At 39.3% G+C, this 20,323-nt stretch overlaps 1 protein-coding gene and 1 non-coding gene across 3 annotated transcripts; one reads left to right on the top strand and one right to left on the bottom strand.

The window, feature by feature from the left end:
- Positions 1-12,281: 12,281 nt before the first annotated feature.
- trnag-ccc (transfer RNA glycine (anticodon CCC)) lies at positions 12,282-12,352 on the bottom strand. Its single transcript has one exon. It is a non-coding gene; the product is annotated as a tRNA-Gly (tRNA).
- Positions 12,353-13,741: 1,389 nt separating this feature from the next.
- Positions 13,742-19,437, top strand: LOC101168249 (histone-lysine N-methyltransferase PRDM9). Of its 2 annotated transcripts, none has more exons than XM_011488352.4 (7): positions 13,742-13,904; positions 14,272-14,382; positions 14,452-14,538; positions 14,721-14,998; positions 15,081-15,148; positions 16,092-16,282; positions 16,955-19,437. In XM_011488352.4, exons 2-7 carry the CDS (start codon positions 14,286-14,288, stop codon positions 18,886-18,888), a joined length of 2,655 nt encoding a protein of 884 aa, XP_011486654.1. In that variant the 5' UTR covers positions 13,742-13,904; positions 14,272-14,285; the 3' UTR covers positions 18,889-19,437. The 2 variants fall into 2 exon arrangements, with proteins under 2 accessions (XP_011486654.1, XP_011486653.1); XM_011488351.4 differs by having other exon boundaries at positions 13,764-14,052.
- Positions 19,438-20,323: the final 886 nt, after the last annotated feature.

Genomic DNA, 20,323 nt, shown 5'->3' with positions numbered 1-20,323 from the left:
TGATACAAAAAGTTATGAAAGGATATAACAAATCTTTCGACCATGATAGGAAAATTCACAAATAAAATAAAAAGCCCAAACACTTACAACATACTAAAGTACACAAAAATAAAAAGGATAATTCCATCAAAGGGAAATAAATGTGTTTGAAACAGTTCTAGTATTGAAAATGTAAGGTTTAAGTTAAGGAATCAATCTTAGAGCTTTATGATAAAGTTTAACATATAATTTGTTGCCAGTGCCAAATTGACAAAAAAGGGAGCATAATACCACTGTCCTGTCTTTAAAGAAAAACCTTGATCTTGTTTTAAAATAAAAGCCTGTTGTACTTAAAAGAGTGTGTGCTCGGATTAAAAAACCAGTTAAATAAAAAACTGTCATCTGCATAAAAATCACATTTTGGATTTAATACAGTTTGTTGAATGTTCCTGCATGAGGTGCAAAAGTCGGGGTACACCCTAGATTTCTCTGTATGGATTACATCAGTCTGCACACAATCAGTTTGTAGATTGCCCCTGTTAAAACTTGATATTTATAGACAGGAACAAACAAAAAAATATAGGAGGTCTCTGTACAAGCCCCTATCCTTGGTTAGTTCATAAATTTCAATGGCTTCTCAGAAGACAACGGATCCAAATGAAGTCTGTGGAACAGCAAAATATTGGAATTGTAGACAACAAATGAAGTTATTATCATTATATGTAAGCATGCATGTGTTAGCAGTGAATAATTTCCAAGATTTCCCATAGAAACAACTATAGTATAGAAGAAACTACAAGACAAAAGTAACCTCCTTTTCTTGTATGCTTTTGTTTTCATCAAGGCCCTCAGATTTTGGTAAAGTTCATCTACTGAAAATGAGAAGCTGCCTTGCTGTAACAGTCCATGGATTTGAAGTCAGAGAGCAGTCCCACTTGGTGTATCCAATTCGCCGTGCTGTATTTGTTTGTCAGTGTGTTTGGACCCATCTTTAACTAGACACAATTACTGAATTGTGTTTCTGTTATCTGCCTCCTTTTGTTTTGTGACCACTTTTGCTCAAGATCTAAATGTTCACATGAGGACAGAAAGACATGTGGATCTTGTTAGCCGTGTGAGTCAAAGCTGTTCTACAACCCAGAGAGTTGATATTTCTTTCCTGGGTTGCTGTCATTACTCTGCCAGGCCATGATTTTGCTCAGTGGGATCTTTAATCAATCATGGATTCATTTCTCCAACCATTTTGGTGGAACTCCACCATATTCTGTTTTTTAGTTGATCCTCTTTAAAACACTGTTGTTGCCTTATTCCTTGAGGTTTTCCATCTGATGCTTGTTAGACCTGGTAACTGAGTGCCTACGCTGCTCGGGGGCAAGTCTGCCACCAGTCTGAGCTGCATGCAAATATAGAAGTGAAGATTGGGATTTGGTTAATCGCATCTTTCACCATGACTGGCCTGAACTGACCTAGCTTTGAGAAGATGGCACTCGTTGTTGGTAGATGCTACTTGCTTCAACCAGATTCTGACACAGTATGACAAAAAGGGAAAAATTCATTTGACGTGTGAACTAACATGCAAATATGCATCTTTAGAGATGAAAATCCAGGCAGGTTTAAGGTCAGCTGCAGCAAACAGGGTCATCTTTTGCTGTTTTTAAGCCCCTTGCTTCCAACCCTTTCGACCTCTCTTCACCATAAGGGGGTTAACTGTCAATTCTTTCAAGCTTCTTCTCATACATAAATAAATCTGTGCTCCCTCCCCCTTTCATAGTTAACTCTAAGGTCTACTCAAGGGAGCAGAAGGTCTAAGAGCATTCCTCCATGAAGACTTTCTCCTTTCGAACTCGGCTTTGATTTTGCACTCTTAATCCCCCCTGCAGCTCAGCTGCGTCTGGACAAGAGACTCCACACCTGATGAAACAATAGTGGGGGCTGTGCTGCCTAAAGAAGCTAAAGTGAACTTGGGAGGAGGTGCCAGGGTGGGGATTGTCTTACTGCTTCACACCACCACAGTAGAAAAGAAACAGCCATTCTCCTCAGTTTTCTGCGCATATTAGCAGCAGTGTTGCCTGTGAAAGAAGAGGATCTCCCTAAGTGGACTCGGTTTCCCCTCAAAAACCCTTTTGTTATTCACAAGTGCCGGTGCTGTCAAAGCCGGGACAGTCCTCTCCCTGATCTTCAGCCACGTCACTTTTAATGATGCCCCTGAGGCACCGGGGCCCGGAGGGCAAGTGGAAAGTCTCTGAATGGGACTAACTCTGCTCCCTGTGGTGATGTGCACAGAAGCACATCTGAAGCTCAAATCATTGCTTGATTGATTTAATGGTGTTTTTCCTAAATCCACCAGTTAATTTTGGAAACATTAGTGATTGATTGTGATCTTGATAAAAAAAAAGATTATAAAGGGACAAGTACACTGTGGCAGTTACATGTGAAGCATAACTCAAAAAATGTGTCTGTCTTTAGTTTATATAAGTGAAAAAAGTTATAGATAATAACTAGTTGAACAATGTAAATAAAAATGCAAAACATAAACATATATTTGGCTAAAATAAAACTTTATGACAGAATATTACGTGTTTTGAAAAAAGTTTAATCATTTAGTTTGGGGGTAAAAATGAAGTCTTGCTTCAGCTTCTAAACATGTGGTGCAATACTGACCCCAAGTGTACTGGTAAGGAAACATGTTAAAATGTGAAGTAAATCCAATAATCCAAAGCAAATTGGAGTGTTGTGACAGAGTTATAGTTATGTGATAAAGAAAATTATGACATATTTTACATAACGTATTCCCTTTATGACTATACTATAACAGTTCCACACAAAAAAAACACTTGTTATTTCTGAGAGACCGTTTTTGTAGGTGCAGAGTCTTTAACGACAGAAACTCTCCATTCATACCCTGCAATATGCTTCAAACAACTTATTCCAATGAAAAGTCTATGTAAATGCTTGTTTAGGACTTTCACATTAAAAACTCGTGTGTTCATGCGAGTTTCTATTACTGTTTTCAGGCACCACATACACAATACGTGGCCATACGCGGTCATAAAAGGCAAACCCGATTAAACTTTGGCAATTCAGGGACTCAGATTAGGTAATGACACATGGATGAATTCCCTTTTAATTCATGGAAGTACCAACCTTTTAAAAATTGATCAGGGAGGAGAAATTAATAATTGCGGTTTGTGTCTGGGAAGAATTATATTACACCAAGTCTTTCAAATATCGAAATAAAAGAAAAAATCATAAATACATCTTCTACATCTTTTGACTTAGTTCAGAATCGGGACACATGTTTTGGACCTCGTATGATGATTATTATCCACTAAGGCTTTTTGCTCTTTAATCTGGATGGTTATGATAGAAAAAGTTCATTAAAGCATCACATGAGCTCAGAAGTCACTGAATGTTTAAACCTGCAAACAATTGAGGGATTTGTACTGAAATGGTGTGAGAGACTGAAAGCTGCTGTGTATGAATGTTTGCCACAGATCCAGAATGAGTGATCAACGGAGCTCTGAACTGTTGACCGATATTAGAAGGATTATTGAGGGGATGGAGTGGGAGGAAGCACTCTCCATGAATGATCCTGGTGATGGTCAGAGGGATTGTACGCCTCTACCATCAATAATGGACACACTGTAAGTGCTTTGAGCGTCTGGAAAATCGCAGATAAATCCAATTCCTTATTATTATCTTCCATGCTTTCTCCCGCTATTCTCTGAATCCCTGGTATTTCTCCAGTTTCTCATGTTCCTTCTTTTTGAGGCAATACCACCACATTCACCTAAGCGGCTCTCCTCTGTTCTTTATCCAATGCAATGTTAAGGCCCGTACACACCGGGACGAATATTCGCCAGGCGTTATTCGCCAGCGTTTTTCGCCACGTTTTTTGTGTTCACACCCAGGCGATTTTCGCTGACGATGAGCCGAGCGAACATGCAATTTCATTCCCTGACATTAGATGGCGCTTAATGTAAAACAGAAATACTCCTGAACACAAGGTGGCGCTGCACAACTTTATGCTTCCTAAAGTCGCTTTTCACTAAGAAGAAGAGAGCCTGTATTTACGCGCTTGTCAGAATCAAACAAAGAAAACATGGATATTTCAAGCACCAGTAGCTCCAGTTCCAGTTCCAGCGATGAAGAAATTATTGTTCTGTTGAATGCTGAAAGACGCCGGAAAAGACGCCGATTTTGGGTACATCCCATAAATACGAGAAGAGAAGAACATGGGGAGTTTTATCGACTGATACAAGAGCTGAAAATGTATCATGAGCGTTTTCGGGGATATTTTAGAATGTCCGTCAGTGAGTTCGAAAATTTACTTCAACAACTGGCTCCCTCGCTGACGAAAGAACAGACACACTACCGTAAACCAATCGACCCAGAACAGCGTTTGGCCGTGTGTTTACGGTGAGTTCGTTTACATTGTTATTCACTTCAATGAATGTTGTAAAAACATATGTTAAGTGTTGTTAAAAACTAGTATTTGTCTATTTCTATTTCAGTTTTCTAAGCACTGGGGACTCGTACCGCACTATTGCGTCCAGCTTTCGACTTGGTGTGTCAACTGTGGCTTCGATAGTGAGAGAAACCTGTGATGCATTGTGGCACTGCCTCAGAGATGAACATTTGCCTGTGCCTACTGAAGAGATGTGGAGGAGTACAGCCAGGAGATTCCATGAAAGATGGAATTTCCCTAACTGCTTGGGAGCCATGGATGGGAAACGCATATCCATCCAGGCAACTGCAAACTCTGGTTCTCTCTACTTTAATTATAAAGGTACATTCTCCGTTGTCTTGCTGGCCTTAGTTGATGCAGATTACCGCTTCCTGATGGTTGATGTGGGGAGCTATGGCAGCAACAGTGATGGAGGAATCTTTGCCAATTCTGGACTAGGAAAGGCACTCAGAGATGGAACTCTGAATGTTCCCCCACCAAGTGAACTTCCAGGTGCTCCTGAGCTCGGAAAAGTTAACCATGTCATTGTAGCAGATGAAGCTTTTCCGCTGAAACCATATCTCCTCCGGCCATACCCTGGACGCCGCCTCCCCACAGACAAGAGAGTTTTCAATTATCGTTTGTCTCGGGCACGGCGCATCTCTGAAAATGTATTTGGCATCCTCAGTCAACGCTTCCGGGTTTTCCAAAGAACTTTACAGGTTCAACCAAGTGTTGTTGACAAAGTTGTCAAAGCTGCTTGTGTATTGTGCAATTATTTGCGCCCGAAAGGAGAAGACCAGAATCATGCCACAGAAGATGACCGTGATTGTGAGCAACCACTACAAGGCTTTGAACATTGTAGAGGGCAGCGGGCATCTGTGGAGGCCCAAAATGTCCGAGAACTGTACAAAGAGTACTTCAACTCACCAGCAGGAGAAGTTGCTTAGCAGTATGAACATGTGAACCATGCTCTGGGGAACAGATGATATCAACCTGAAAATTTGAGCCATTTTAATTATATTTTCCATTGTGAAAACCGCTAGTGTATGTGTATATATGCAATTTCTTTGAACTTGAATACACTATCAAATCTATTGCATCTGATTCTTCATTAATTAATATGGCAGCACTCACCACAACAAATTAAACATTTTTGATATATGTTCTAGCAAAGTTAAAGCGTGTTTTTTTTGTAAAATGTAAAGTAATTTGGTCACTTCAACATATACTTATTTACAACTAAATGTAAGGTGTACGTTTTAAAGTGTGTCATTTTAATAAACATTTTTACTAGCTTTTTCTTTAAGATGTTCTCATTCCCTGCACAATGCTGTGCCCATAATAGTTATGTTCCTGTAGATGTTGCCTATAAATGCAGTGACTCCATAATTGGGCACATAGCTATTTCAATAAGAGGTCACGAATACTTATGTCCAAAAATATGCAAAATCTCAAAATGCTACATTACTTTCAAGACACTGATGCACAATTTCTTTAGGAAAAATGAAACGTTTTATTTTAAATGAACTATGATGAGCTGCAAGAACAATCACAAAGAATGTAAACAAAGGAGCGTGCAAATAAGTCACAATGACTGCAGTGCAAATGAAGAGTAGTGCAAATAAACATTTATGAAATAGCTATTTATAAATAAATTTCCTGAATATAAAACAAAAAAAGACAGAATTAAAATGTATACAGTAAAAATCTAGGGTTGCCATGACGTAGAGCAGCCATAGTTTGGTGGGGTCTGCGGGGGGAGCTGGTGGTAGGACACCGGTGAATGCTGCGGAAAAACAGCAGAAGAGGCCTGGCCAAACTCAGCATCATGCAATAGCTGATGGATTCTGAGTTTGACCGAAGACTGTACAGCTGGGGACAGTCTTCTTCATGTTGGTATTAAACCAATAGCAAACAGATAATTTTCACCGTTTAGTTGTTCTCTTCTTTGCTCTCTGCGTTCCTCTTTTTCTCTTCTCCGTTCCTCTTTCTCATTTTCCCTCGCTTCCTTTGACAAAAGGTACCGGTCCAACAAGTCTGGTGTCTCAGGCCTTTTTCTTTTGTTACAAGTAGTAGGCTTCACAGTTGTGGCTGGAGGAGGTCGATCCTGAGGATGTGCTTGCCGATGCTTCTCTGTCGCTGACATCTTCATTAATTACCACTTCATCAACCCCTTCATCCGTATTTTCCTGGGAAATATTACTGTGGACACTGTAAAGACAAATTCAGTTTACATCAGAAACAAGAACTCACACTGTGGGCCATGCCACACTTCATACCCATTTTGACAAAATACCCCAGAGCTTAATGTTTAAATAATTTTGTTTAGATTCATACTAATTTAATTGTACCATATGTCAGGCAACAAAATTTCAGCAGAGGTTACCTATACACAGAACATAAACTAATATATTGAACTAGAGGTGTGATTGCATTGTAAACAGGGAACATGCAATGATATCATGTTAATCATGTTAATCAATGTTTAATGATAATATTACCTTCAAAATTCTGTTGATGCTGCGAGGAACTCCATCACCTTCATAAATTTCCAGGCCTTCTTTTGTTTAGCCGCCTGTCCACTTCGGCAGTCTTCTTCGCGCTTTTTCGCGTGTATGTGTCTCGCAGGCTCTTCCATTTTTGTTTTACCTCCTCCACTACAGCACACAAACAATGGCGATTGTCAAAGAAACGTTTGTTGGAACGTACATTAAAGGCAATTAAATTAAATGAAACTCACCATCAAGGCCCATTTGCTGTGCAATGCCACTCCATAACTGTTCTCTTTTGTCCAGATTTTTGTAATCTCTTTCGCGTTTGTTGTAAAGTTCTTTGTGCTCGGACACCAACGAGACCAGCAACTCTAGATTCATCGTGCCCTGCATCTTCGTTGTCTTCTTCGCGGCTGTGTAGATGCAACTCGGCGTCTATCTTCTTCGCTGGTATGTGTGCTCAGCAAGACAGTTTTGTGTTTGAGCGCCCCCAAGTTGTGTTTTACTGTTATTTCAGAAGCTCCAGACACGTGTGCAAAAGCGCCGTTCTCATTGGTCGTATAGTTTTTGACGCGAGGCGTCAAACCAAAAAAACGAACCCGAGGCGTTTTTTAAAAAGTGACGCTTTGACGCGTGGCGTTTTTTCGCGTCGGTGTGCACACTCACATTGGTGCCCTTTGTTTAGTCACGAGGCGTTAAACGTCGGCTAATTTCGCCGGCGAAATTCGTCCCGGTGTGTACGGGCCTTTAGGCTTTGTAGTCTCTTGTTAACCACTTTAGCTGGCTGTTCAAAGCCAGGATCCTTTGTTTGGCATTTTCCAGTGTTTCAGGTATTGGCATCTGGCTGTATCTCCTTGGCACTTACTTTATTAATGAAGCTCTCTGGGCCTCTGCAACTTGAGTCACTTCTCATTGAAATGCCTTGATTTTAGCCTCAAACCATGGTGGGTAGAGCAACCATGGTATCTCCCATGACAAGGAAAGAAACAATGGGGTAGTGTATTGTGAGATTTTGAATGAAATCCTCCTTCTATCAGCAAGAGCACTGAAGATAAAACATGGCTAAATCCTACGGCCTGACAATGATCCCCAATGAACACATCGTCCGGGCAACAAAACTACTGCTCCATGAGAACCGTTTCAAAGTCCTGGAGTGGTCTAGCCAGTCTCCAGATCTTAATGCCATTCAATCTTTGAAGAGAGTTGAAGTCCATATTCCCCAGCACCAGCCCAAAACATCACAGCTCTAGAGAAGATCTGCATGGAGGAATGGACCCAAAAAGCAGCAACAGTGTATGAAAACCTGAAGACTTAATGGAAAATGTTTAATCTCTGGCTTGACAAAAAAGCTTATATAACAAAGTATTGAAATTGACTTTTGACCACTGATTACACCAGTTGTGCTGTTTGCCAGTATACTACAACAAAGCAGTGGAAAATCAAAAAGTGCCTTACTAAGAAAAAGTTACTCACGAAAAGTAAAGAAAACTAGAAAAGTTGAATTTCTTGCGGCAATGCATTTGATTGCTAACGGTTGCTGCTTTTAAGTGCTTAATTACATAACTTTTAGCAGAAGAACCTGATGTTTATTGAAAGGAAAAAAGTTTACAAAACTACTAAAGCTGCTTGCATAAAGTTTGCAGAAGTGTTTAGAGATTAAAGTTTGAAGCTGCAGAAAAGCTTTTTCATTGTAATGCTGCAGTTTCTGTTACATTGCAGAAAAACCATAAGTGGCATAAAAACCACAAGTTGCAGAAAAAAATTGCAGAAGTAAACACAATTGTCCATAAATGGCAGAAAAAGAATACTGAAAGAGGAAATCCAAGGGTGTGCCTAAAATGTTGCCCAGGGATTTGAATGTTTGAATGTTTGAATGGTTGAGTTACAGCAGTTTGTTCAGAAATGTTTTGTCTGAAAAAACACTGTCTTCACTCTAGCGCTGATGTCACCCACTTAAGGTCTGCGAACATTCCGCAATACACACAAACGCCTGTCTGTTGCCTAATTTCTATCAGCTGTAGTTCAAAAACTATTTGAAATTTCCCAAATAAGAGTAATACCTGTATAGCGCAATCCCTCCACTTAATTTTAAAGTTTAAATGGTGTATCTAGGTCAAAACCTGTAGGAGATACATTTCAAAAACAGTAAAGTAAAACTGTACTCCTCATTGACTTCCATTATATTTGAAATTTAAACTACTTCAATTATTTTAAAAACTTTAAATATTTGCAAAATTATTTAAAGACAGTTGACAAATCCACAAAAAAAAGCAGACAAAAAATGTGCTTAATTTTTTTAAAAGCATAAAGAGCCTTCCCCATGTATTTCTATGGCAAATGTTGCAGTGACTTTGTTGAATTGCAGAAGAACCATAAGATGCAGAAGAGAGCAATAATGTCCTTCACTTGCAGAACATTTTGATAATTGGCAGAAATTGGATGTATGGAATGATGCAGATGATATGCTCAGACAAAAACGTACGGAAGACAACAGAAGAACAATAGTTTGATTTTGTTACGCAATCAAACTAATAAGTCAATTCACCTGTGTTTGTGGAAGTGTAGGGACAACATTTGGTTGGCCTGATTTAAGGTCTGCTGGGATTTCCCATAAACAATCTCCAGTAAAGAAAAATGTGAATCTTTCCATCCGAACAGACGTTAACAACATAGAGGAAGGCGAGCATCAGAGATTTTACTTCCCTGCTTTAATAAAACATACAGCTCTCTGATATCACTAATTTTGATTATTTAAAATAAACTGCAGGACAGCTTCATGTTTCCTTTGGAGCTGTTTGACTCACTTTGGATGGTTAAATGTTCCAAAGCCCTCTTTCGTTTTACAACAGGTGCTCCACGCCATGACCGTACAAATTCTCCAGAGAGAAGGTGTCATTTATCAAAAAACAAGCACTTCACTGAGCTTTGATGAAATGTAATAACCTTAAAAAGGGAGATTAAACAATATGAACAAATCAGAAGATTTGTTTGACTTTGTATCAAAAAGAACTTTTCAGTGCCCAAAAAATTCAACATTTTTGGTGTTTACTGAGCCTCCCACCCTGAGCAATGATGTGTTGTCCATGCTCCATATTTTCATCAGCCCTTGGCTGTTGCTTCATTGGTTTTCACACACAGGACAGAGCTCAGGTGCTTGAAATTGAAATCATGCTTCTATGTTCCTAGCCTTCACACTGGCAACCAAACAAATTATATTTTGCATTAACATGCCATACAATATTATTTATATAAAGAAATATGACAAATCTAATTTTACTCCATTTCTCAATACATACTCCTAAAACTTTAATTATCCAGCACAATTGTGTGTCTAAGTATTATTTTATTGGGGAAACACCTTTTGTTAAGTGTCTAACGACAAAAAATGTTCTAATATTTCTGTTATGCCACAAAAGTACCTAAACAATGTATTTAGAATATACTTATTTATTTATAAAACAAAAACACAAGGAAAACTTACTTAAACATGTAACTTCCTTCCTTTGTCTGTACTTTTCCTTTGAATGGTTTTTGTCTGTGCATTATATATAATTTAACTAAGTGAAGTAATGGTATACGTCATATTTCTTGTTTTTTACTGTTACTGTTTCACTGATTGTCATTGTCTTCAAAAGGAGTCAAACTTTTAGTACTTTTTCATGTTTATATTATTTTAAAACAAAACCTACGCATTAAAATCTACAGGAGAGGATTAGGCCATGGAGAAAGAAATAAAAAAGGTAATCCGTAAAGATTCACATTTTGTTGAGGAAAAAAAACTTGTTTAGCTAGTATTTTGACAAGAATGGATGTAATAAATGAGCTAATTTACGATTACAGCTAAATTAAACTGCTTCTTTCTGCAGTATTATATTTCTTGGACTATAAGTTGCTCCGGCTCACAGCATAAGTCACACTTTTGGGAGAAATGTATTGCTGTCAGTAGCAAATACTGATACACACACTGTTAGTGTCCTCTAGTGGTTGTTGTAATGTATTTTAAAAAATATAAGCCGCACCTTAGGAATAAGTCGCACCCCTGGTCAAAGTATGGAAAAAACGCGCCTTGTACTTATTTTCATATGTTATTGTAACCAATCTTATCCTTCATAAGTTTTGGCTTCATAAGTTTAATCAACAGAAAATGTGCAAATACAGAGCAGTAAAAATATCACTGTAATAAAAATTTTAGCTAAATACAATTCCAATGGAATATTGGAACAATACAAATATGAACATAATGTAAAAAGGAAAAAAATTGATATAAACATGCAAATTGGCAACATTTAACCTCTGCAGTGTGCACCATGAATAGAAGTTTTTTTTTTTTTTCATGGTGCTCTTTTTATTTTTTGTTGTCGCCATGAAGGTCCAGACATTTAATGGTTCCTTTGTGACCACACAGCACTGCCTCACACCTGTGAGTCTTCAAACTCCAACAAACGCAGGTATGCAATGCTTACCGATGATGATGGCAAAAATATATTATTTTTAGAATTTACTTTGAATTAAAATTGTTTGGGCATCTGATGGCCGCATTGCAACCTGTAGTTATCAGCAGATAACACATTTGCTCCTCTGTCTCCGCTTTTATTTTTGGCTCAACCTGACAAAGAAAAAATAAGCAAACAAACAAAGAAAACAAGTTTAGGGACATTTATGATGTTGGAGAATTGGAGAGAAAATTTTAATCATGATTATGCTTTTTTTAAACAAAATTACACAAATCTTGGCCCGTTTTCCAGGACATAGTTTCTGCATAGTACCAGTTGTTCATTAGTGGTCTCTTGTGGGCAGCACTGTTGAAGCGGAGTAAGCTTCATCAAACTAAAAATAAAACTTGAGCACTTTCATTGTGACCTTTCTATTGAGGTGCAGAAAGCCTTGTTTCTTTCTGATGATGAGCACATCTGTGATATTACGGAGCACGCGCAAAAGTCGGCACGTTAAAAAATAAGGCAAAGAACGTGTCTGCTCCCACTCCAAACTGCAGTCGAAGCATCGCAAGATTTGATTGACGTCGAGTCAGCTTTGAGCTGATGCTGATTCCGAGCTCCGAGAGGGTGGATGCAATGGAGAAGCAGGACGTATGGACCGCGCATAGGTCAACCATGATGCATGATGTCAGCAGGCAAGCTTTTGCAGCGCAAGAAGAGCAACGCTAGTAGTGTTCTTACGTGATTATCTGATGCTTTCCATAATGCTATTTGGAGTCCGAGGTTTTTAGAGGTAGACATGCATAATGCCTCAGTCCACACAGAAATAAGAGTTCGAAGAGTTTTTTGTTATGCGTTTTTTGCAAAAACACATCTACAGTGAAACTTTAGACATCAAATGCATTAAGAAAAACAAAAGAATCGTGCGCCGCCCGGGAATCGAACCCGGGTCGCAAGAATGGGAATCTTGCATGATACCACTACACCAGCGGCGCTGCATGCGTTTAAACGTCACGCCAGTTTTACTTGTCTCTACAAACTCTGTGTTGGTCATTTTACATGTATATAAAAATTGTTTTGAAATGCTAGAAATGTCCACGGATATGTCATTCCCTGTACCAATGAGTTATATCACTAGAGGAGACACGCCCGCTTGGGACATCCTGGCCGACGGTGGCGAAGCGCGACGCCATCTTGGTGTGAGGTGTGTATATATATATATATATATATATATATATATATATATATATATATATATATATATATATATATATATATATATATATATATATATATATATATATACATATACACACACATCATTTCTTGTTGTTAAATAAGAGAAACAGGCAGCCTTAAAAAACTCAAACTTTAATGAAAAATGCAGGACTTCTTACAAAAAACAATTATTACAAAGAATTTTTAAAAATAGTTTTTAAAAATGTAAAAGTTTTAGACCTCTTTGACTTGTAATTTAAATTATTTAGAAAATTCCAACAAAAAGTCAATAGGAAGTCAATAATGATAATAAATAATAACAATATATACATGATAAGACAATAATTATTATAATAATAATAAATCAATAATCAAATATTAATAAATTAATAGTAATTCAATAATAACAATAAATGATAAGAATAAATCTATAATAAGTCAACAATAAGTCCAAAAGTCAATAACACATTTAGCCTTAAAAAAAGAAGAAAAATAAAGAAAAACAATAGATTTACTAATTCATGTGATTGATCAATTTGGTGTTACACAGATGGTATGGTGTCGGGTTTCAAGCGAACAGTCTGGCCAGTCTTATCAAAATGTGCTTCCACAAAATGTTTTGAACATATCCAGACTGTATTAGTTGGTAACCACAGTGATCCATCTGGGTTAGCTCTTTTTATTGCCAAGGCCCACTTTTTCCTTAAGTCTGAATCCATTGGAAACCTGCAAGAAAAGTTCAGTCACTGAGTCAGAAATGTATAAATCCATATTACTATAATAGCCTAGTCGTAGTATGCTGTATATAGGTTTAACAAAATAAAATGTACATTTATGTCAACAGCAAATTATACATATATCATCCCTACACGTTTATAACAGCCCTGCAGCATCATGCATGTCAACATGTTATACTATTAATGATGCCCCTGCAGCATTAAAAGAAAAAAATTATAATACTTACCTTCCTCGTTCGTGGACTAACTTCTTCGCTATTGGCAGTTGAAACCAGCACAATGAATTGGCATTTTGCAAAAAATGTGTTCACATGCATGGACTGCAGGAGTGACTTCACCTCAACAAGATGGGGTGCTCCCCTCCCATGAGGAATCACGTGATGTCTCCTCTAGTGATGTATATCATTGGCCTGTACTGAAAGTGGAAACAGCAACCTTTACGCTGAAAATCCATCACAATTACTTCCGGAGTAATTTTGCAAGTACTTTGGTTCAAGCTGTCATTTTGGCTAAGTGCTAGCAATTACTTTTCTTTTATTAGAAAAGTCGGGGGAATATTTTGAGTTATAACAAATATTTTTGTTTTGCTTAGGTAAAAATCTTCAATTCAAAATTAGTTCATTCAATTTGAGAACTAATTTTGTTGCGTTCTGATACCGCTCGCCTCGTTTGGTCTTGGATTATAGCCACATTTTTCTAACAGTAGTTAGTGTAAATTTTTGCCTCAAGAGTACTTATACGTAAGAATAACTTTAATCCGTTTTTTAAAAAATATCTTAAGCATATTTAATTTTTTAAGCATATTTGTATAAAACGAACAAGATTTTGAGCTAATTTGGTTATGCTAACGTTTGGCACGTCGTGTGTTTTGACAGTTGTTTTTTTCATTGCGTGTGCAAATGTAGCTTGATCTGAGGCTTGAGCCTAAATTTAAAGTGCTATGGTCCTTTCGTCCTCAGATTATTTTTTACTCATGTCTGAAAGAGCCACCGACGTGGAGTGGGTTGAAACCACGGAGGAAGTAATTGAAGCAGATGAATGTGTTCAGCTGAAACACAACAGTCCTGCAGGTAGGAGCATAACAAACACATTTTCAGTGATGCGAAGTTCTGGTATAAAATGTAAGACTGTTCCTGCAGTGGTTTTGGAGGCGACACAAACATCTATCCAGGAGTTATTAAATTCTGTGGGACAAGAGGAAAGTTCCAGGGGTCATGATGGCTTTTGTAAGTAAAGGATTCTTGTTTTAATGCCTATTTATTGTTAATTTGTTATATATTATTGCTAACGTTGCTTCTTCCTGCAGCAACCCTAATTTCTGATAGTTATAGCTTGATCTAAAATGTCCTTCATTTTGTCCCAATGAATAAGCTAACCCACTTTAGTGTCTTCTTTTTCTCCAATCCAGGTTGTGAGGAGTGTCTAACTCTTTTCCAGAACCAGAGTGACCCTAACAATATAAATGGCCCTTCTTTCATTCTCGACTTCTCAACAAGCATGGGCACCCAGCAGAGGGCTCTACTCACTTTACCCTATGGCCTGATGATTGGCAGATCTAGTATACCCAGTGCAGGAATTGGTGTCATTAATCATGGACCAGAAGTGTCTCCTGGGATGCATTTTGGACCATATGAAGGGGAAGTAACTACAAAGGAAAATGCTATTACAAGTGCATTTTCCTGGGAGGTTGGTGTTCATTTTGACTATTATCAGCAAAGCTGAAAACTGAAATGTACTTTTATTTATTTATTTTTGGCCTTATTTGTAGATTCACAAAGATGAAGACCACTATGAGTACATTGATGCCACCAATGACCTCTACTCAAACTGGATGAGGTAGTGAAATACTTTATTTAATGTCCTAAAATTAATATTTAGTAGAAATGAAGGTCTTAAACGGCATCTTTAAGCAATAAATCCAATTGTTAGGAGCTGATTTTTTTATTTAAGTAAGTGTTTTCCCCCTTCTACATGTCTGTGCAGAACTATAAAACAGGTTGTGAAATATAAGATAGACTTGCTGGGTTGGTAGTGGAAAAACAGGTCAAACAGAGGAAAGAACAGCGATATGCTCATTTTACTGTTTAAAAAAAATGTAAGATGCAATTCATATAAACACAAAGAACACAAAGAAAAAAGTATTTTATGATCTATCATATCTTAACTACTCAGTGTTTTATCAGGGCCTTTTTGGATGAACACAGAGCTGATATCCTAACAATGGCAGATGAACTATTTCCCTCTGCACAGTAGTTTGCTGCAGCGCACCAGTTGAAAAACACTGTTTTAGAAAACGACACAGGTTTTTTGAATTTGCCTAAAAACAGAATAATCATGATGAAACTGGGAAAGCTTTTAAAATAAATCAAAGATTGGTTGGAGCAGGACTTTGGATGGAAACAAATGAAGAATTTTAAAATATTACTCATAAACAGACACAGTTTCATCTTGTTCTTTATTACCTGTATTAAGATTTTGCATAGAAACCTATTGAATACCGATAAATTATGAGATTTTTGGTATTTCCACTTTATTCTGCTCTTGATGAATAATCAAAACATCTGCTTGATAATAAAGTCTGAAGCCAGATGTATATTTTTAGATCACAAGCATGGGAGTGAACTTTATTCCAAGCTATTTCTAGATTCTCTTTGTGCCATATTTTTTGTGAGCGTCTCTTAAACCAGCGTTTGATTTCTCTTCACATTAACTTGCTTTTCTGCATCACAAACACTTCCTGCTTCCAGGTTTAAGCGTTGCTTTTTGTCTTCTTAAACAGGTACATCACCTTTGCTCGTTCTAAAGAAGAGACAAACCTGCTGGCAGTCCAGTATAACGGGAGCATCCTTTATCACTGCTGTCGGACCATCCACACGGGAGATGAGCTTACAGTGTGGCCCAGCAACCAGCTGCTCTCTCATTTCAGCAAAGCTTGGACTCAAATGTGGCTTTCCAAGTTGAATGCAGCAGGTACTTTTTTTTGTTTTTTTGCTATATTTCTGATAAGTCATATTAAAGTCCCACTATGATCATATTTTGATCTATTGTCTAAGTGTTCCCAGTCATCTTTTGATTATAAGCATGCTGTTTTTAGACATAAACCTGTCGTTTTCTGCAGAGCGGCAGTAGTTTATTAGAAATTTGCCTCTGAGTTGTAAGCGGAACTAGAGCAAGCCTGGCCCCTTCCCCATCATCCTTCTGTTTACACTCGCTAGCCTACATCCCCTCACACCCCCAACCTAACATTAGCGGTGTAAAAAAATAGGGAGCAATATTGGAGTTACCCAGCTGTACAGTTTTGAGCCAGATGCCAGCCCAGATGAGGAAAAGGAAGATGCGCATGGATCTTGTCATCTACAAGAAAATGCATCAGAATGGAGCGGAGCAAGGAGCTTGCCGATTGTAACTTCTATGTCACAACTGCAAGCTTTTTCATACCGATCTTTTGTCTGCTCCTGAGTAACAACGATTTGAAAAAGGAAAAATGCAGAAATTCAAATTTAAGCTTAAATTTCTTCATATATGTCCTCCATCATCAGAAAAATGCCACAAGAACATATAAGAAACACCCAAAACATGGTTTTCATTGGAGTCGGTCTTTAAAGTCTTATATTTGGTGCGACTTCTTATGCTTTATTTCAGTTGCAGAGAACAATGCATCAACAACTTCTTCCATCTTTCCGTGCTCCGGCTGTCATCTCTCTTTCACCACCGAGTCTTTCCTCCAGCGACACACCGAGAACTTTCACAATCAGCCTAAAGTCATAGAAGCAGCTGAGGAACATCTCGCTTCTGGTGTCGACTCGGCTCACTTCACTGAATCTGTGACCATTATAACTGTGGATTCTGTCAAATCCAACACCTGCGAGGATTGTGGGAAGGTTTTTAAGCAAATACCTCATCTAAAGAGGCACAAGCTGTGCGTCCACTCCAACAAGCGGCCGTACTGCTGCCCGCACTGCAGGAGGAGCTTCAGTCAGGCGTCCGGCTTGATAAGACATCAGCTTGTTCACAGAAAGCAGATACCGGTGAAAGCTCAGAATGGGGGCGAAGTCATGTGCGAGAGCTCCACGCCGAACGCGGATGATTCTGAGAAAACCAAGGATGTCGTTGCAGCTGAAGGTCTGGAAAAAGATGCACAGGTTCTGGACCCAGCGGCATCCGAAGCGGCAGATCCGGATCATTTTGCATGTTCCGACTGCAGCAGCAGCTTCACGAATGAAGCCGACTTCAAGAAACACAGAGTGAGCGCCCACGAGAAGCTTCGTCCGTACGTCTGCAGCGTGTGCCAGAAATGCTTCGTCCAGTACCACGACCTGAACCGGCACCTGCGGTGCCACCGCAAGAAAATGGAAAAGAAGGACAAAGCAAAGGCGCATCCAGAATGCCCGCCCCCGATGCCCTTCAGCTGCGCCAAGTGTTTGACCAGCTTCGACTCAGTGGATGCCTTGCAGCAGCACATAAATAAACTTCACTCAGGTGAAGAGGACGTCTCCCTTCACGCCGAACCAGTCCAGAAGGATTCGTGTCCTAGGCCTCAGCGTCTCGCAGCAAGGTCGAAGGTTTCTGCCGTAACCAAGCTTGTAGCCCCAAAACGCAAAGCAGCCAGCCCCACTAAGACAGAAAAAAGCTCAGAGGCCGACGGCGCCAGCAAAGCAAAGATACAGCGATGGTTCAGCTGCAATCACTGCAAACAAACGTACACCAAACCGGACGATCTCAAAGCTCACAAGTGCTCCCTGAAACCCCTCAAGTGCGGTCAGTGTGGAGCCACTTTTTTGAAGTCCGGCTTCCTGAGAAGACACGAGTTGGTTGTACACTTAAAAGCAAAGTCCTACAGCTGCGAGCGCTGTAGTAGAGACTTCTCTACGGCTGGGAAGCTCAAACAGCATCAGAAAAATAATTCTTGCTTGAAATATCACTGTGCAGCCGAGCATTACCCTTGCCCCTACTGTCAGTTTTCCTTCACCCTGAAAAGCTACTTAAACAAGCACATAAAGCGGCACCACCCAGTGGAGTTCCTGTCACTATGCGAGCAAGGCGCTCCGATAGTTCAGCTGGAGGAGAAAGAAGCGGAGCCCGTTTGTAAGCATTGTGGAATAGACTTTGGAACCACCAAAGAGTTGAAGTCGCACCAATGCTTGAAGCAGGTAAAAGTTCTGTATTTGTGCACCGACTGTGGAAAGAGCTTCACCAACCACTACAGCTTGAAGCAGCACCAGCGCATCCACACAGGCGAGAAGCCCTTCTCCTGCACCCAATGCAGCAAAAGCTTCTCGTACGTGGGCCAGCTCAACGTGCACCTCAGGACTCACACGGGCGAGAAGCCCTACCTGTGCACCCACTGCGGCGACAGCTTCCGGCAGTCGGGAGACCTGAAGAGGCACGAGAGGAAGCACACAGGTGTGAAGCCCTACAGCTGCACCGAGTGCAGCAAGAGCTTCAGCCGCCCGCAGAGCCTGAAAGCTCACCAGCTGCTCCACTTAGGGCAGAGAATGTTCAAATGCAGCCAGTGTGGGAAGAGCTTCTCCAGAAACTATCATCTCCGGAGGCACGTTCAGAAGATGCACATGTAACTTCATCTCATTTAGCATTAAAAATCTGCAGAAATTCTCTACTTATTGATAAAGGCTTTATTTCCTAACAAAAGACCATATTTTTTCATGTTTATTTTGCAATATTTGGCCTGGGGTGCAACTGATATGATTTTTAAGAAGCAAATATTGGCTAATATATTCTTTATTTTCCCCACTAACAACAAGTTTCCCTCAAGCAGAGGGGACTGTAGGTGTGTGTATCAATATTTACAACTGACAGCAACACTGAAGAAGCAGCATTCAAAACAAACAAGAATCTGATGATTTTCCTCCTAAATGTTAGATTTTTCCTATTTACATTGAGACATTATTGTTCTTTGATTTTTTTCCTTCCTCTGACTAACGCTGGTCAGGAAGCCATCAAACTTGGTCATAGAGATGGGAGTAACGCTGAAAGCGCATTCTGTCAGATGCAGCTGCTGCTGTAGAAAGTAAAGACCGCCCTAGAAAAAAAAGACTGAACGCAAACCCTGACATGGAGACGTGTTTACCGATGCTTTTTCAAAATAAATAAACCTCTTAACGACATCCGTGTCCTCTGTGCATTGTAAATGTGATATACAGTCAATGTTTCCATGAAGCAATGAGGCCAAAAAACTTGACTATAGCTCCCCACCACCACCACGTGAGCGTATACGTTTATGAACACATTTATGGATGAGCACATCGAATTTGGCTCCCGTTGCTTTATGATGCTTTGTGATTCAACCTCCCCCCTTCTATAATTCACCTTCTACCCCCACATCCCTCTTCTTTTCTGTCTGGTCCAACAAAAAAAACGGTAACAAATATAATTCATATAAAGTTTAGCCTAGGGGTTTGCTCAAATATCCCTTGTGCTATCTTAGATGACCCCCCCCTCACATTGACGTGTTCTCCCTACCATGACAAAAGTGGATAAAGGAGGAAAGATTTCATGTAATCCATGGACACCAGTGAAGATCACAAATCATTGAAGAAAAAAGGTTCAGCGCACTGTCTAGTGGGTATGGATGACCCAACTCCCAATGTTAAAGTGCCTAGGATAGCACAAGGGTAAAAATAGACATGATTGTTTAGTAAATAAAACACCTCTTTCACCCACCATCTCAAATTTGATCCACACATTTTTAACATTGTGTAACTGTATTATAAAGAATTTATAACAACAAATTTTGCATTCTGTAACCCTTGTGCTATCCTAGGCACTTAAGCATTGGGAGTTGGGTCATCTAGACCCACTAGACTAGACAGTGCTCTGACCCTTTTTCTTCAATGATTTGTGATCTTCACTGATGTCCATGGATTACATGAAATCTTTCCACCTTTGTCATGGTAGGGAGAACACGTCAATGCAAGGGTGGGGTCATCTAAGATAGCACAAGGTATATAGTGTTAATATTGTGCAATCTGCAGGAAAACAAACTGCTGTAGT

Source organism: Oryzias latipes, chromosome 19 (genome assembly GCF_053564925.1).
Source record: "Oryzias latipes strain Hd-rR chromosome 19, Olatipes_Hd-rR_3.1".
In the NCBI taxonomy this organism is placed as follows: Eukaryota; Metazoa; Chordata; class Actinopteri; order Beloniformes; family Adrianichthyidae; genus Oryzias; species Oryzias latipes.
The sequence above is the reverse complement of the archived record's forward strand: the minus strand, read 5'-3'. Positions and strand labels throughout refer to the sequence as shown.

Bases quoted from the DNA above. Each gene is read 5' to 3' on its own strand.
- LOC101168249 (XM_011488352.4), top strand. From the start codon at position 14,286: ATGTCTGAAAGAGCCACCGACGTGGAGTGGGTTGAAACCACGGAGGAA. The intron at 14,999-15,080 runs GTTGGTGTTCAT...CCTTATTTGTAG, and splicing joins CAAGTGCATTTTCCTGGGAG to ATTCACAAAGATGAAGACCA. The intron at 15,149-16,091 runs GTAGTGAAATAC...CTTCTTAAACAG, and splicing joins CTCTACTCAAACTGGATGAG to GTACATCACCTTTGCTCGTT.